Source organism: Suncus etruscus, chromosome 10, assembly GCF_024139225.1.
Source record: "Suncus etruscus isolate mSunEtr1 chromosome 10, mSunEtr1.pri.cur, whole genome shotgun sequence".
Taxonomy (NCBI): domain Eukaryota; kingdom Metazoa; phylum Chordata; class Mammalia; order Eulipotyphla; family Soricidae; genus Suncus; species Suncus etruscus.
In genome coordinates, this window is record NC_064857.1 from 80,254,748 (window position 1) to 80,272,456 (window position 17,709).

The 17,709-nt window shown below is 43.3% G+C and overlaps 1 protein-coding gene across 2 annotated transcripts in view; it reads left to right on the forward strand.

Moving 5' to 3' along the window:
- DYM (dymeclin) overlaps positions 1–17,709 on the forward strand; it is a 340,760-nt gene that overhangs the window by 75,056 nt on the left and 247,995 nt on the right. For both annotated transcript variants that reach the window (XM_049781531.1, XM_049781532.1), the window contains exon 7: positions 14,348–14,473. In XM_049781531.1, coding sequence (XP_049637488.1) covers positions 14,348–14,473 — 126 coding nt within the window. The remainder of the gene's footprint in view (positions 1–14,347; positions 14,474–17,709) is intronic.

Genomic DNA, 17,709 nt, shown 5'->3' on the forward strand with positions numbered 1-17,709 from the left:
TCCAAACAAATAGTGCTTACATACTTCAAATACTTTTCATGAGATTCTGAGCTCTGTATTAAGAAGAGTAATGTACATCTTTGATTGGCAAGTTTGGTTTATTTTGTATGTTAGCTAAATTGGGTTGAGAGATGCCCATAGGCAGAACATCATTCCATTATTTCTGGGTGTGTCTGGGAGGCTGTTTTTGGAAGAGGTTAGTATCAAATCTACAGCCTTAAGAAAGATCAATGTGTGTGTGTGTGTGTGTGTGTGTGTGTGTGTGTGTGTGATAGAGAGAGAGAGAGAGAGAGAGAGAAGAGAGAGAGAAAGAGAAAAAGAGAGAGAGGGAGGTCTAATTCATTAAAGGCCTAAATAGAGCAGAATGGTGGTTGTAGTAGGGCGAATCTTCCCATTTTTGTTTTTTTGTTTTGTTTTGTTTTTGGGTCATACTCAACAGTGCTCTGTACTCAGGGATCACTTGTGGCATATGGGACACTGGAGATAGAACCTGGTGAATTGCTTGCGAGGCAAATGCCCTACCCATTATATTATGTCACTCTGACCTCAAGAGCTCATGATTGATTCTTGGACATGGAAACCCAGAAGAACTTTTCCAATTCTCAGACCGCTAAGTTTCAACTGGAAAAATTTGTGTACTGTCTTTTTCTGTATGAGTATAGATTATAGAAAGGAATATAGTAGTGATAGTCAGAATATAGAACCACTATTAACCTGCTCGGTGAGTGAAGGAAGAGTTTCCCTGAGAGGTGGAGTGAGTCTAGAATCTGGAAAGATGCTCCAGAGTCAGCCAGGCCATTTTGGGTGATGAATAGAGTGGAGAACAGCACCATCATGCATTCTCAGGAGATGTGGCAGAGAAAACAGTCACTAGAAGCAGTAATGAGTATCTTTAAAACATAGGTGTTGATGTCGGAGTGAAAGCACCTCGGGAAGGGCTTTTGCCTTGCATGCCATCCCTGGCATCCAGTATGGTCCCACGAGCCTGTCAGGAGTGATTTCTGAGTGCAGAGCCAGAAATAACCTCTCAGCACCGCCTGGCATGGCCAAAACCGAACCTCCCTCCCACCCCCCATAAAAGCATACATGTTAAGTGGCTATTTCAGAGGTCTCCTCCCTTATGTTGCCCACCCATGGGAATACTTCAAATTTCAATTTCTTAATTTTGAAACTGAGTTTGTAAAAACACTAGTAATCTTCAATGCCGTTTAGGATAGAAAGTCAATTACATTGAGATGTGTTGAGTAATTATTTTCGCTGTTGCTATTAGTTCTACTATAGTGGCCCCAGGAGTCCAATGAATTTTTATGCCTAAAACTGAGTCACAAAATAGTATTTGTAGATGGGACTCTCAGAGGTTTCCCCCCCCCCCCTGTGTGAAATTTGTCCGCAAATGGGATGGAGATTTTTTTATGTTACTAAGCCTGGAGGAAAGTTAATTTCCAAACAGGTCTGTGAATGTAGTTGAGGGGAGGGCCAAGCCTATAGGGGGCGCTTGTGAGCAGTCCCCGCGCTTATATCCTAGTGGATAAGGTGCAGGTTCTGGGGTACACTGTGGGGTACAGACAATAAAATAGAAGGTTAGAATGCAGTAAGTGCAGTGTGGGCTATAGGGGAAGGAAGGCCATGCAGTATTTTAGTCAAGAATCTGGGCTCCTGGTGAGGTGGTTGTTTTCATTGAAAACTCGGGAAGTCTAAGGGAGAAAGTCCCATTGCTGCTGGATGATGTTTCTAAAGTCTGCGTCTGAGCAGGAACCCTAACTAGACCTGCAGAGGGTGAGGGAGCGAAGAGGGAGACTGAAAGTCCCATTGCTGCTGGATGATGTTTCTAAGGTCTGCATGTGAGCAGGAACCCTAACTAGACCTGCAGAGGGTGAGGGAGCGAAGAGGGAGACTGAAGTCTGAGAGGGCCTCGGGAGCTCTGGACTCCTTCAGCGATCATGCCACCATGACAGGTTGTCATTCTCTGTCTTTAAATGTTTTCCTGCTCGAAGCACTTTTCTTATACAAAGAATATTAGAGATTGGGTCCTTGACATCTTTGTGAAGATCACAAAAACAGAAGGTCCAGTCCTTGCCATTTCTCTGGGGTGTACACTGTTGCTGTCCTTGGGAATTGTGCTTCCCTCTATGTACAATGAAATTGTTATCTCTGAACTAACCCACTTGTCGGAGCCCATTTTAATCTGTTTATTTGAATGTAATACTCACACCCTCCTTCCACCCTACATACAAATCTTGGGAGATCAATAGAATTATAAGTAATATCTTCTTGTTGGCTTTTTTTATTTTTTTAATTTAGTTTAGCTTAGCCCTTAAAAATCATTATTACTGACTGTTGGTAATAAACAAAATAATGGTCTGCACAAACAAGGATGTTTGTTCACTAATCTTTGAAGCCTTGGCTGTATAATCTACACTTCAAAGGATTTTGTAGGTGTTATTGAAGTTGGAGCCATTTGGTGGGGAGATTGTTATGTATTACCCTAGTTTCTGGGCTCAATCTGATGGCAGTCATTTGTTTGTTTTGTATTGGGGCCACAACTGCCATTGCTCAGGTACTTTTGGCTCTGTGCTCAGGAGTGATTGAGAAGATCATGTGGTATTGGAGATCAAACCAGGTTGGCTGCATGCAAGGCCAATGTCTTAACTCCTGTACTCTCTCTGGTCCAGTGAATCCTTAAAGTAGAAGAACAGTCAGAAGAATTGAGCAGATAGTTTTGAGGGGTTACTCCTGGCTATGTGCTCAGCAATCGCTCCTGGCTCAGAGGACCATATTCGATGCTGGGGATCAAACTTGGGTTCTTCCTGGGTCGGCTGCATGCAAGGCAAGGGCCCTACCACTGTGCTATCATTCCGGCCCCTGAGGTATTTTCTAGAAACCAGCAAATGTCCACACTTCACAGCCTGCAAGAAAATGGGAAGTGGGTTTGCATTCACCAAAGATTCGATCCTACGCACAACTTAAATGAGCAGGAAATAGGTCCCCCTGCCCAGTCTCCAGAACAGAATGCAGTTGCTGACACCTTGATTTGGAACCTCAGGATATCTTGATATTGCAGCTATAGCAGTTTCTATAATGATAGATCTGTGCTATTACAAGCCACTATCTTTGCAATGATTTGTTAGTAGTAGCAGCATGAAAATTAAGGAAACATACCTAACTTCTCAAAGTAGGTTACTTCAGCAAATTAGATTTGTTAAATACAGAATTTTAAATGGATTCAGGGGCCGGGAAGGTGGCGCTAGAGATAAGGTGTCTGCCTTGTAAGCTCTACCAAGGAACGGACCGCGGTTCGATCCCCCGGCGTCCCATATGGTCCCCCCAAGCCAGGGGCGATTTCTGAGCACATAGCCAGGAGTAACCCCTGAGCGTCAAACGGGTGTGGCCCAAAAACCAAAAAAAAAAAAAAAAAGAAAAAAAAAAAAGAAATTTAGAGAATTTTAAATGGATTCTTTATTCCAAATACTCTTTGTTAGATATCTACCATTTGCCATGAAATAGGAGTTTAGGAAGTGAGAAGTCATCTTTGCTAAACACTGTTCTATAGTCACTTCACAAGTGATCAAATCATTGGGCCTGAGAGAATGTGCCGCAGGTAGGGCACTTGCCTAGCACTTGGCCAACCCTGATTCGATCCCTGGTATCCCATAGGGTCCTCTGAGCACCAACAAGTATAACCCCAAATCCAAACCAAAACAACAGCAAAACCTATATGGTCAAATTAGGGTATATTTGTAAACATGAGGAATATTTTATATATAGAAATATAGAGAAAATAATGACCTCCACATCTATATTTACTGAGCTTCAAGAATGATCGGTTCAGGGCCAGAGAAATAGCATGGAGAGATAGCATTTGCCTTGCATGCAGAAGGACAGTGGTTTGAATCCCGGCATCCCATATGGTCCCCCGAGCCAGGAGTAACCCCTGAGCGCTGCTGGGTGTGACCCAAAAACCAAAAAAAAAAAAAAAAAAAAAAAAAGAAGAATGATCGGTTCATGGTTACATTTGTACAGTGCAGCTTAGGGTCATCAGATCTTTATCTGTTGGTCCTGGGGAATGAGGAGGGTCTGTGGTACTGGGGCTAAACTCGGGGCTCAAGCCTGCCAGGCAGATGTTCACGCCACTCTCCACATCCCTAGCCCTGTTCTAGTTTTAATGAAACTCTTCCCTGCAACTGCCCTCTGCCTACTCTCAGGTTATTTTCAGGAAGTCCCTTACCCTCACATCTGGGTAGTTAGTTTTAGGTAATGCTCTGCTCTGAAGTTACCTCTTTTCCCCCAAGTTCACTAGAAAATGCCAGTTTTAAACTTTGTCACCTTTATCTGTGTACTTTATTGGTCTGTGAATTCAGTCATTAGCATGTTGTCATGAAGGTTTACCTTGAATTTTTTTTTGGGGGGGTAAGTTAAACAATTATCATGTAGCCCTTTTCAGCTTGCAAAAAGTGTGGTGGAGATTGGTTTTGGAGTTACAAATAAAAGCTGATAGGACAGAGTAGTACTGATAGTACTAAGGGTTTGATCCCTGGCATTTCATCTAGTTCCTTGAATCCCACCAGGAATGATCCCTTATTGCAGAGCCAGGAATAAGCTTTGAACACTGCCAGGTATTAACCCCTCTGCCCCTCAGCAAAGTTAATGATTTAATGAGGTTGCAAATGGAAAATCCATGGGTAGTGATCATTTACTCTTCAGAGGATTTCCCATGTCCTGTATTGTTGATTTGGGTTGATGATTTCACCATTCTAGTTTAAAATCTAGAAATTTTAGTCTTTCTCCTGTTTTTTTCTTCAATTTTTGGTGTTGGTTTTTAGGCCATATTTGGCATATTTTGCATAGGGTTTATTCTAGCTATTCCAAGTTTTGTGCTCAGAAATGGTGCCTGGTTATATTTGGGCATGATGTGGTACTAGGGATCAAACTGGGGTCTACTGTACTTTCTCTCCTACAAATCTTAGTATTGGATCAGTCATGGGCTTTCCAGTTCTCTTTAAGCATCCAGTCTGTCATTGAATACCATTAATTTTACACGGTTAAATATTAGTTGAGTTCAATTGCTCTTTTCAGTCCTCTTGTAATAGTTTTGGTGAGCCCTCAAAATCTCCAAACCAGACCATTTATTTCACGGACTTTCCATTTTCTAGATTTGGCTAAGCATTTTTCTCAGTTTACTGTGACCCTCTTAAGCTTTTAGTTTTTATATTTTTTGTTAGACTGATTTTGTACCATACCTTGCTGTGTTCAGGCTTACTCTTGGCTCTTCACTCAGGAATCATTCCTGGCAAGATCAAGGGACCATATGGGATGCTGGGGATTGAATCTGGATTGGTCATGTACAAGGCAAGCACCCTACCTGCTGTACTATCTCTCACTCTGCCACACTCCCCTAAATTCTCATCTAAACCAATCTCTTTTCTTCTGCCTTGTCTATCTTCCTCTCAACTTCTGTCTGTTTATTATTGAATTTTGGCCTTTCTTAAAAAAAAATTCAGATCCTTTTTTTGTGACCATGTATCTTTAAGTTTCTTGGCCTTAATGCCTTGCTTTCTACCTTCTTACTTATGAAATGTCACCATCTTGGTCAAATTGTCCCCCTTTGCTCCAGGCAATGTTGTTTGCTGTTCCCTTTGTGTTCCTAATAAAAAAGCGCGTATATTTTTTGTATGTGCGGCATTTGCTGGATTTTATTGTAACTTCCTTTGATGTGTCACACACACACTTCTGACCCTCCATTGGATTCTGCTTTACTCTTGTCAGTACACGTTGCTTTCTACACAGTTGGCAAGAGTTTATATAAAAAAAGAGCCCATAGTCCTTATTGTGCTGCTGTGTGTTACAGTAATGGCAGCTGCAGCAGTGTGGTGACATGAAACTCACCGGCTATAGGACAGCAACTCTCAGCTGTTACCATTCATGGAGAACTGTGAGCCCACTTCATGCTAGTCCTTAAAATGGTTGGAATTTTGTATGGAAGTAAAACACAGGAAGATGTTCAACTTCTGCTAAATCCCTTGTCAGTTATTGTGTGGGTTAGTTAAGTAATAGAAAATCAGCAGCTCCCCACACTGGACACCATATTCCCTCAACCTCCCATTCAGCGCCCCTTCAGTGCCTCCTGCAGGTGACCAACATATGAAGTATCTATTTTTTTTCTGTTTTGAATGGGCCATATTCAGGGAACATTCCAGGATCTGTACTTCGTGATCCCTTCTGGTGGGACTCAAGGAACAATATGGGGTGCCGGGGATTGAACCTGGGTTTTTGGCTGCATGTAAGGCAAGCACCCTACTCACTGTGCTGTCATTCCCGTCCCATAATAAGTTTTTCTTGAGTTAATTCTTTTGTTTGTTTGTTTGTTTTTGTTTTTCTTTTGGATCACACCCGGCAGCGATCAGGGATTACTCCTGGCTCTATGCTCAGAAATCTTTCCTGGCAGGCTCGGGAGACTATATTATGGGATGCCGGGGTTTGAACCACCGTCCTTCTACTTGCAAGGCAAACACCTTACCTCCATGCTATCTCTCTGGCCTCTTTCTTGGGTTAATTCTATTGAGTCTTTTCATAGCAGCTATGCTTATGAGTTGTGTTAGTGGATAGGATACTGGGAAGATGATCCTGTGAAAGTAGTTTGATGATTATTGAGCCTGTACTTTCCTGTGTGTTATGTGTACTCATACTATTCTTTATGTTTGATGCACTAGCACTTAATGTACCTTTCCTCTAAGACCTGCAATCATAAATGCTCTTTATGTGGCTCTTATATTTGTAAACACTAGATCTGTGTCATTGATATTCTCTGTTGATTAGTTCAGCCATTCCCTAGCTTTTTCTTTGTGCTGCCAAAGAGAAGTCTGTCTCATTGTTTGTTGACAATTATAAGCATTCCAGTAACAGCAATATACATTTTAAAATATATTTCCTCAAAGAAAATGTTTTTGTTTGAAGTTTTGGGGGGCTGAGTCACACTTTGTGGTGTCCGGAGATCATTTCTGTTAGGGCTCAGAGGAATATATGGGGTGCCAGGGATCAAAAGTGGATTGGCCTTGTTCAAAGAAAGTACTGTACCAGCTGTATTATTTCTCTGAATGTTTAATGGTGAGATTAGACATAGATAGACATACAAGTTGTAGGGGTCAGAGAGATAGTAAAGTGGGCACTTGCCTTGCAAGGGGCTGACCTGGGTTTGATCCCCAGAAGCCCATATGGTTCCCCTTGTCTGCTAGGAGTGATCTCTGAGCACAAAACCAGGAGTAAGCGCTGGGCACTACTGGGTATTCCCCCAAGAGAAATATCTATCCCCTCCCACCAAGTTGGAATATTCCTCTGCATTTTGCCTTTCAGGTGCTTGGCATCTCAGTGTCTAGGCCCTATGGCCTTGCTTTGACCCTCCTTAGAGTTTTCCCATTTCCTGTATGCTGGAGTGTATCAGCCTTCCTCCCCTCAATTACTGACGATTGAAATGAATCAAACAATCAAACATAAACCAAAGGATTTTTTGTTTTCTCCTTTTTTTTTTTTCCTTCCTGGTTTTGGGTCCTACCTGGCAGTGTTCAGGGGTTACTTTTTTTTTTTTTTTTTTTTTTTGGTTTTTGGGTCACACCCAGCAGCGCTCAGAGGCTACTCCTGGCTCTATGTTCAGAAATCGTTTCTGGCAGGCTCAAGGGACCATCTGGGATGCTGGAATTCGAGCCATCATCCTTCTGCATGCAAGGCAAACACCTTACTGCTGTGCTATCTCTCTGGCCCCACAGGGGTTACTTATATTTCTGTGCTCAGCAATTACTCCTGACAGGATCGGAGGACCATATGGGATGCCAGGGATTGAACCCAGGTTGGTCATATGCAAAGCAAATGCCTTACCCACTATGCCATTACTCTGCCCCACTTTTTTTTTTTTTTTTTTTTTGTGGTTTTTGGGTCACACCCGGCAGTGCTCAGGGGTTACTCCTGGCTTCATGCTCAGAAATTGCTCCTGGCAGGCACGGGGGACCATATGGGACGCCGGGATTCGAACCGATGACCTTCTGCATGAAAGGCAAACGCCTTACCTCCATGCTATCTCTCCGGCCCCTCTTTTTTTCTTTAAACACCATGATTACATACATGATTATAGTTCGGTTTTAGTCATAAAAAGAATACCCCCCTTCACCAGTGCAACCTTCCCACCACCACTGTCCCCCATCTTTCTTCTTCTCCACCCCCTTCTTGTACTTTTTGTTTTCTTAAGTGCTTAGAAATGTCAAGAGTGAATGTTTTCAGGGCCTGGCTAGACCAGTGTTTGGTTTCATTAGAGGGGTCCTTCTCCTTATTCTCACCCTCCTTTTTCCTTCTTGTCAGCCTCTTGTCAGTATTGCACTCATCCTCTCAGTGGCTCATTTCCATGGGCCTAACCTTCTGTGGCCGTGCTGAATGCCTCCTTTAGTCCTGGGCAATCTGGTTCTTGGAAGTCAGTACCATATACTGCTGATGATTCTGCTGGAAGTGCTGGGAACACTTTTGACTGGGGTATTTTTGTTGTCTGAACTATAGCTATTAGTTAATCAGGAGGCAGAGGCAAGTCCCATCACGAGCATATATGTGAGTAGGAAAAGGAGGTTCTAGGTGGACAGACTTCTTTCTCCAGAACATAGGGAAAAGGATGCTGTCCAGGGGCCGGAGAGATAGCACAGCAGTGTTTGCCTTGCAAGCAGCCGATCCAGGACCTAAGGTGGTTGGTTCGAATCCCGGTGTCCCATATGGTCCCCCGTGCCTGCCAGGAGCTCTTTCTGAGCAGATAGCCAGGAGTAACCCCTGAGCACTGCCGGGTGTGGCCCAAAAACAAACAAAACAAAACAAAAAGGATGCTGGCCAGCAAAATAAAGGGTCTATGCTAAGTCAGTCACAAGTGTCCTTCTGTATAGGAAATTACTTTTACAACAGCATGTATGTATGGTTTATATACTTAGGTGTATGCATATATATTATATATTTCCCTGGTGGTGCTTGGGGGTCTATTCCTGGCTTTGTGCTCAGAGTTTGCTCTCAGGCTGCATATAAGACAAGAGCCTTACTCTCTGTATTATTTCTCTGACTCTCTTTTATTTCCTGGTTTGTGTTTGCAGATACCCATCTGGTGGTGCTTTGGGATTGTTTTCAGCTCATTGCCCAGGAGTTGCTCCTGGCAGTGCTTGGTGGGAAGGTGTTCATATGGTTTTGAGGTTTAATCTAGGCTTCCTGTAGGCAGAGTATGTGCTTACCTTGGTAAGCTGTCTCCTCACCCCTTTATTTTATCCTCGTTTTTTTTTTTTTTTCAGGCCACACCCATTTGATGCTCAGGGGTTACTCCTGGCTAAGCGCTCAGAAATTGCCCCTGGCTTGGGGGGACCATATGGGACACCGGGGAATCGAACTGCGGTCACGATCTTTCCTTGGCTAGTGCTTGCAAGGCAGACACCTTACTTATAGCGCCACCTCGCCAGCCCCTATCCTCGTTTTTTATCTGACTCACATGCTGTGCTGATGAATCTATTCATTAAGTTCTGGTCAGTCTTTTCCAGTGAAAACTAGGGTAATAAAGGCCCCTTGTGATTCCTGTCTTCTTATCTAGTGAGTGCTATTGTCTATCAGATATGGGGGCACACACAGCAACTGAAAACTGAGAGTTCCTAGTGAATCACATGTATTCTAGTAAGAAAGACATGGCAGGGCTATAAGTCATTGTCACTTTGTTTTGAGTGTGTGTGTGTGTGTGTGAGAGAGAGAGAGAGAGAGAGAGAGAGAGAGAGAGAGAGAGAGAGAGAGAGAGAGAGAGAGACAGGGAGAGAGAGATAGAGAGAGACACATAGAGAGATAGAGAGAGAGAGAGGAGAGAGAGACATATCTGTTGGTTTTCAGGGCTTACTTCTGACTTTGCTCAGGGATTATTCCTGGCAAGCTTTGGACATAGGGTGTCAGGGATTGAACATGGGTTGACCACTTGCAAGGCAGAAGCCCTTCCGCTGTACCATTGCTCTGATCCCTTAATGCCAATCTTTTAGAGAAACTTTATTCTGACACGCAGTGACAGAGTCTCCTGTAAATCCTCCTGCTGTTCTTGTTCTCTATGGGCTCTTTTTGGAGTAATTACTGAGTTCTCTTTAAGCCACAGTAAACTCCGTAAAGGCTGGTCCTTTATCTATCTGTGGATAGATGCACTTCCAATATGGAGCAGAATGCCCTTGGAGGCACAGTTTAGAACCTGTTCTTTACAAATATATTATATTGATTGGTGTGTTAAATTAAATACAATTTGAATTTAGATGGATAGAATTTTAATATATGGGTCAATGAAAACACAGAGGAGAGATTATTTTGTTCCCTTTAAAGTTTTGGGGGGAATGGATTTCTCAGCTTGAAATGGTGAGTCGTTCTTAATGTGCTCTAAGCTTTCCTTGCCTCCCTCCTTCAAACTTCATTTACAGTTTTAATCATCTTGACATTTAGTTTTATAAGATGTTGTTTCAGAAGAGGACAATCCCAGGCTTAACACTGTTCTTATTCTCCCACTGTGAATTTTGTTTCCTTTGACCCAATTAATTTTGAAGGAGAACAACTGTTGGTTCTATATACCTATATAGGTATAATCGTGTACATATCCATGCTAGTACTGGTTGTTTCTGTTCTTTTCGATGTGCACCACTTTCAGTGGTGTGAGATGATATCTCTTTTTTTTTTTTTTGTTTTTTTGGTCACACCCGGCAGCGATCAGGGGTTACTCTTGGCTCTACGCTCAGAAATTGCTCCAGGCAGGCTCGGGGGTCCATATGGGATGCCGGGATTTGAACCACCGTCTTTCTGCATGCGAGGCAAACGCCCTATCTCCATGCTATCTCTCTGGCCCCAAGATGATATCTGATTGTTAAAACAGTTTTTTGGGGGGGTATTGGGACTCCCAAGAGGTGCTCAGTAGATCTAGGACCACTCCTAGTGATTATTGGCCAGTTGGACTGGTGGGCCAGGCTACCCTAGGAGTTCTGGAGTCTCCATGACCACACCCAGAAGAACTCAGGGGCCTCTAGAGCTACACTTGGTGATACTGGTGAGTGACATGGTACCAACTGTCACATGGAGCACTGCTACATGTAAGGCATGGAAGAGTACCCTAATTTATGTACTAGCTCTTTGACTTCTAAAGTTGTTGTTGTTGTTGTTTTTAACCTGGGACATAGAATAAGATACTAAATTGAAAACTATTGTAGTTGATTGTTGTCAATGCAATAACTGAACATGTATTGGAGGTGTGACAAGTCTGCATTGGTGCTCTCCTCCTCTCTAGATTGCAGGCTTATCCTGTCTAGTTCTTTAGGATTTAGCTTTAAGCCTAGGAAAAGCCTAACCAACAATCAAGCCAAGGTCATGTGAATAAATGATTAGCAGGATGCAAAATCTTTTGAGCTCCTTGCACCCAAATATCATTAATGAACTTTACATGATATGAAATACCAGCTTTGTCTTCAATAAATAAGATACAATTGTAAAACTGAACCTAATATACTTAATATTCATAAGATGGGGCTTTTCAGGAAAGCACTTATTTGGTTTTTTTTTTGTTTTTTTTGTTTTGTTTTTTGGGCCACACCCGGCGGTGCTCAGGGGTTACTCCTGGCTGTCTGCTCAGAAATAGCTCCTGGCAGGCACGGGGGACCATATGGGACACCGGGATTCGAACCAACCACCTTTGGTCCTGGATCGGCTGCTTGCAAGGCAAACGCCGCTGTGCTATCTCTCCGGGCCCTTATTTGGTTTTATTTTGAACATGCAGTACTGGGCGCCTGTTCCATGCTCTCTGCCGGGCTTGCAGCTGGGATGGATATTGCTCTGGATTGAACTTGAGTTGGCCACATACAATGCAAGCCTTAACCCCTGTATTATTTTTTGGTGCCCTTTTCTCCTTCCTTTTTTTTTGTTTTGTTTTGGTTTTTTATTTTTGGTTTTTGGGCCACACCCATTTGACGCTCAGGGGTTACTCCTAGCTATGCGCTCAGAAATCACCCCTGGCTTGGGGGGACCATATGGGACGCCGGGGGATAGGCAGACACCTTACCTCTGGGCCGCCTTCCCGGCCCCTCTTTTCTCCTTCCTTTCTGGAAATATCCAATGCTTCTGTGGGCTATTCCTGGCTTGGTTCTTGGGATTCTCTCTTAATGGTGTTCGGGGAACCATGTTATACCTGGAATTGAAACCCAGGCGTGGGCATGCACAAACACACACGCATGTGTGCACATGTCATCAGCTCTACCCAGAGTCATAGCTCTGCGCATATCTTTTAAAGATAAGTCTCTTATCAGCAACCGTTTCTTAAAACTTATGGTAGAAAACGTTTTCCTAGATCTAGAAGAATTAAGTCATCTTTAAGGCACTTTCTTTTAAGTGGGTCTTAAGTACTTTTCTTTGGCCCTATAATGAATATTTTACTTTTATAAAAATACTTTTATATTCTTTCAGAACTCTTGCTCTTTTTTTAAAAAAATAGAATTTTTTTTTTAATACCTTTTTGGTCTGTTTGGGGGCCTCTCTGGTTAGTACTTGGGCTACTTTAGGCTCAGGGAATGACTCTTGGTGGTGTTCTGGGAACCACATGACATGATATCCAGTCTGGGTCTTTGAATTCTCTCCTTAGCTCCTTACTCTTTTTGTTTTTGTTTTTGTTTTTGGGCCACACCCAGCGATGCTCAGGGGTGACTCCTGGCTGTCTGCTCAGAAATAGCTCCTGGCAGGCACAGGGGACCATATGGGACACTGGGATTCTAACCAACCACCTTTGGTCCTGAATCGGCTGCTTGCAAGGTAAACACCGCTGTGCTATCTCTCCAGGTCCCAGCTCCTTACTCTTTTTTTAAAGAAAAAATTTTTAACTGTATTCCCAGGCTTCTGCTTTTCTTTCATTTTTTTTGGCCGGGGGGGGGGGGGAGGGGCACACCCGGCAGTGCTCAGGGGTTACTCCTGGCTATTTGCTCAGAAATAGCTCCTGGCAGGCACAGGGGACCATATGGGACACCAGGATTCAAACCAACCACCTTAAGTCTTGGATCGGTTGCTTGCAAGGCAAACACCACTGTGCTATTTCTCAGGTCCCAGGCTTCTGCTTTTCTGATCTAATGTACTGCTTGCTGTTCTCTATGATAAGTGTGTTTAAACAGTTTACATTAACTGAAGATTTCTTGATGCCTTTATTTATGATGATGATGATGATGATGATGATGATGATTTTTGGGCCACATTGGCGGCACTCAGGATACTTCTGGATATTCAAGAAATTACTCCTGGAAGGCTTGGGACCCATATGTGATGCCAGGCATTGAACATGTGCAAGGCAAATGCCCTACCAGCTGTGCTTTTGCTCTCGCCCTGATGCCTTTATTTCTGTGTAGCTTCCTGTGCAGGTCAGACTTTCTTTTTTTTTTTTATCTTTCTAATTTTATTTAAGATTTCTAAAAGGTACCAATCTGAGCCAGAGCTATAGTACGGTGGGTAGGGTATTTACCTAGCACATGGCCAACCCGAGTTTGATCCCTGACTCCACATATGGATCACCCCTCAAGTAATTCCTGAGCAGAGAGCCAGGAGTAAGCCCTGAGTACTGTCAGGAATGCCCCCCCCACCCCAATAAAAATGGTGCTAATCTTTTAGGACACGATTGTCTTTCATAAGGCAACAGGCTTCAGGGACCAGTGAGATGATGCACAGCAGGTGGGGCTTGTGCTATGTGTGTGTTTCCCTGGCATCACAGATGGAGATCAATGGCCCTGTCTCTTTCCCTACACCACAACTCTGCTTTGGTCTGTGTCTGCATTCTAATTGGCCATCTGTGTCTGCATTATAGCTGTATAATATTTATAGTAGGGGTGACCATGAACAGTGCACTAGCAGGAGATGAAAGCTGGTAAACAGGACACTGATGGGGCTTGGGGTGGGGTGGGTCCCCAGACTCAAGCACAAGAGCTAATTGCTGGGCAAGGCTTTCATGGTTTTCTTGAACTTCATCTTTATATTCAAGATATTTTTTTAAAATGCTCAAATGTGTCGAGTATTTGAGTTTATAAATGCAATTTTTACTTAAGAAATAGTAATCTCTGGGGCCAGAGAGATAGCATGGAGGTAAGGCGTTTGCTCTTCATGCAGGAAGTCATCGGTTCGAATCCCGGCACCCCATATGGTCCCCCGTGCCTGTCAGGAGCAATTTCTGAGCCTGGAGCCAGGAATAACCCCTGAGCACTGCCGGGTGTGACCCAAAACCCACAAAAAACAAAAACAAAACAAACAAACAAACAAAAGAAATAGTAATCTCTGAGTCTTCTCAAATGATCATCGTTCTTTTTTGCAGAGACATCACCTATGATATTTCAGTGGAAGCCGTGTCCACGCTAGTGGTCTTCCTCTCCTGCCAGCTCTTCCACAAAGAAGTCCTGAGGCACAGCACCAGCCACAAGTATCTGATGCGAGGCCAATGGTAGGTGCCCTGTTAGGGGCTATACATTTGTGCATTTCCAGTCATTTTTTCATGCCTTGCTATTGACCCAGTATTGCCCCATCTTTCCACTACCACTCCCCTGCTTCTCCTGCTAGTGTGGCCCGGTACAGCCTGGATGGATGAGCCAGATTCTGCTTCCTGCTTGGAACTGTCGGCTGTTCCTCCCCCACTTCACCCCTGGCCAACCTGTTTGTGGTTCTTACAGGCCCAACTTTGAAGTCATCTTTTTCTTCTCCATCACCCTGTCTCACCAGAGGCTTCCAGGTTTATTTGGTCTGTCTCCCTCTTTTCAGAAGAGAAAGTTACTCAATAGCTCTCTTGGCATCTGCTTTCCTTGGGTGAACTGAGTGCCTCTGCAGTTGCAGCTGAGGCCACTGGTGCCCACTGGATTGCTCCAGCACCCCCAGGCTTTTGTCATTTGCTTTGGGAGACATGTGTCTACACAGCCAGCAAGCCATATTGGTTCATTTAGTTATGTCTCACCAGTCCTGTTGAAACTGACCTAATATTGCCTGGTCATTTTTAATATGGCAACAGTCATTTCTCTTCTTGGTTGTTCTTGCTTTTCATTTAGTCAACAGGCACTTACTGTGTTCTAACCATGTCCCAGAGAAATGTGGGCTGTGCTTCTAAACAGAAGCTTAAAATCTTATGGGTAGGTATGGGAATAGACATATATGACGTTTACATGTATAGTTGTATTCACTGGTGCATAGAACTTTAGGTCAGATCTTTTTTTTTAAATATATATACTGGGGATCAAATCCAATTCCTCACAGATACAACTGAGTACAGAATTACAACCCTGTCCCTTAAAATAAATACAAATAAATGAGCCCTGATTCCAGTTCTCAGGGACTTTTGTCTTTTTCACATCTTTCTTGAATCCTTGATTATACCTGTGGCACTTCCAAAGAATCCAGAGGGCTCTTGAAATTTATTTGAATTGTTAACAAGGAAATACCTGAGCTTTAGCTTCAGAACCTACTCAGTTTTTATCTTGATTGCAGAATTGATTTACCACCAATTCTTGGGCATCCCTTTTTACCTTTCCATCCAGTACACACTTTAAAATACAAAAGAAAAAAATCTCTGGGGCTGTCGAGGTGGTGCTAGAGGTAAGGTGTCTGTCTTGCAAGCGCTAGCCAAGGAAAGGACCACGGTTCGATCCCCCGGCGTCCCATATGGTCCCCCAAGCAAGGGGCAATTTCTGAGCACGTAGCCAGGAGTAACCCCTGAGCATCAAACGGGTGTGGCTCGAAAAACCAAAAAAAAAAAAAAGAAAAGAAAAGAAAAGAAAAAAAAAGCTCTGACTTATTCTTTCCCTTTCCTCTCATTCCATCACTTAAAATAGTGACACTAAGAAAGTAAGATCTGGGGCCAGAGTGATAACACATCGGTAAGGTGTTTGCCTTGCACACGGCCAACACAGAATTTGTATTTTCAGATACCTAACTCAAGAGTTGAAGTGCCCTTTTTTTTAATAGTAGTAGTATTATTAAGCAAGCAACTAAACCAAACATACCCCACCCCCAAGAAAAGGTTAGAAAACTAAAGCAAAAAAAAAAAAAAAAAAAAAAAAACAAGGAAAAAAAAAAAAGCAAAAGCATTGAAAACTAAGCCATTAATATGGATTGCTACAATTTCCTAATATTATTATTTCCCAGTTCTTATTGGGGCACTATGATTTACAATACTGTTAATATATAGGAGTTTCAAGTATTCAGCCTTCCAGCAGCACATTCCTGTCCCTCCACTAGTGTCGATAGAACCCTCTCCCACTGTTGGAAGGCATAAGACTTAAGAGCAAATGGAGTCTCTGATGCCTGAGAAACCAAAGGCCTGCACACCTGACAGGCTGTACTGTGGCATTTCCCCCATGGGCCTAAAGGAAAGAACAGCCACATAGTTCAGTTAGCAATAGCCACAAGATGCTCCAATAAACCTTCTGAGTTGATAAGATATAGATCACATCCTGTTAAGCTACCATTGTGAAAGAATGTCTGTATGATCTAAGGGTATGCTGTAAAACTGGAAAGTCTGTCCTGTACGACCCCCCTACTTTTCTATAGACACCATGGAAAAGTACTGACTGTTACTTCCGTATTTTGCTTAACTATAAAAGCTAGCCCCCTTTCAATAAACCTTAGCTCTTGATCAGACCCGTTTGACTTGAGTTCGTTTCTTTCTCAGCCTCTTTCCTCCATTTCAGGTCGGATCCCGCTCGTGACCCACGAATTACTTCGTGATCCTCATTCTCACACCCCCCGAGGGTCGGGGGTCCCCCATCGGGGGTCACATCCCACAGTCCACCCTACACCCTTGCAGAGTCAGTTCTGCCAGCTGCCGGGCTGGTACTACTGACCATTTGTTATTCTCTCACTGGATTTCCATATGTTCTACTCATGACAGAAGTTATTTTGTCTTTGGCCTTCTCTCTGACTGATTTCATTCAACTCAACACCCTCGAGGTCCATCAGTATCACTTTCAGTTGCTTGATTTCCTCTTACAGCCACTGCAGTTCCCACTCATCTACTCTTTAACACCTGGGTTGTTTCCATATCTTGGTTATTGTTAACAGTGAACTAAAGGAGTGCAGTATCTTTTTTTGTAGTGCTTTGGGCCCTTGGAGTCAGGAGAAGCCAAGGAATGAAATTGCTGGGAAGCTCACTTGTTAGTTTTTGACAGGTCACCATATTGTTTTTGTGGATGAAATAACATTCCACTAACACTGGGTCTTTTCTCCTGCTATGGCCCTACCAGCACTGATTGTTAAGGTCAAGTAATTTATCCAGTAACTTTATGGCCTAGTAAGAGGAAAACAAGAATCTAGCCTCAAGCCTGGTCTCAAACTTCATGGTTTTCACTACTTCTCAATGATGGTGAGATGACTTTCAGTTGCGTTAGCCCTTTGTATCTTTCCAGCGGTCTCAAACTCACCTGGGGGCCGCAGGAGGCAAAGTCGTGATCCTTGAGTGCAAAGTCGGTAGTAAGCCTTGAACATTGGGGGATGTGACCCAAACAGCTAAAACAAAACAAAACAAAACAAAAAAGATTCCTCTAGGGCAGGGCCACAAAATGTTGTACGGAGGGCCACAAACAGCCTGCGGGCCGCGAGTTTGAGACCCCTGCTTTAGACTAACTAGCCTGTGTTTATCATTATGTGGAATTAGTGGCATTCATAACAGTTTGGTTTTCTTTTTTCTCTTTATGT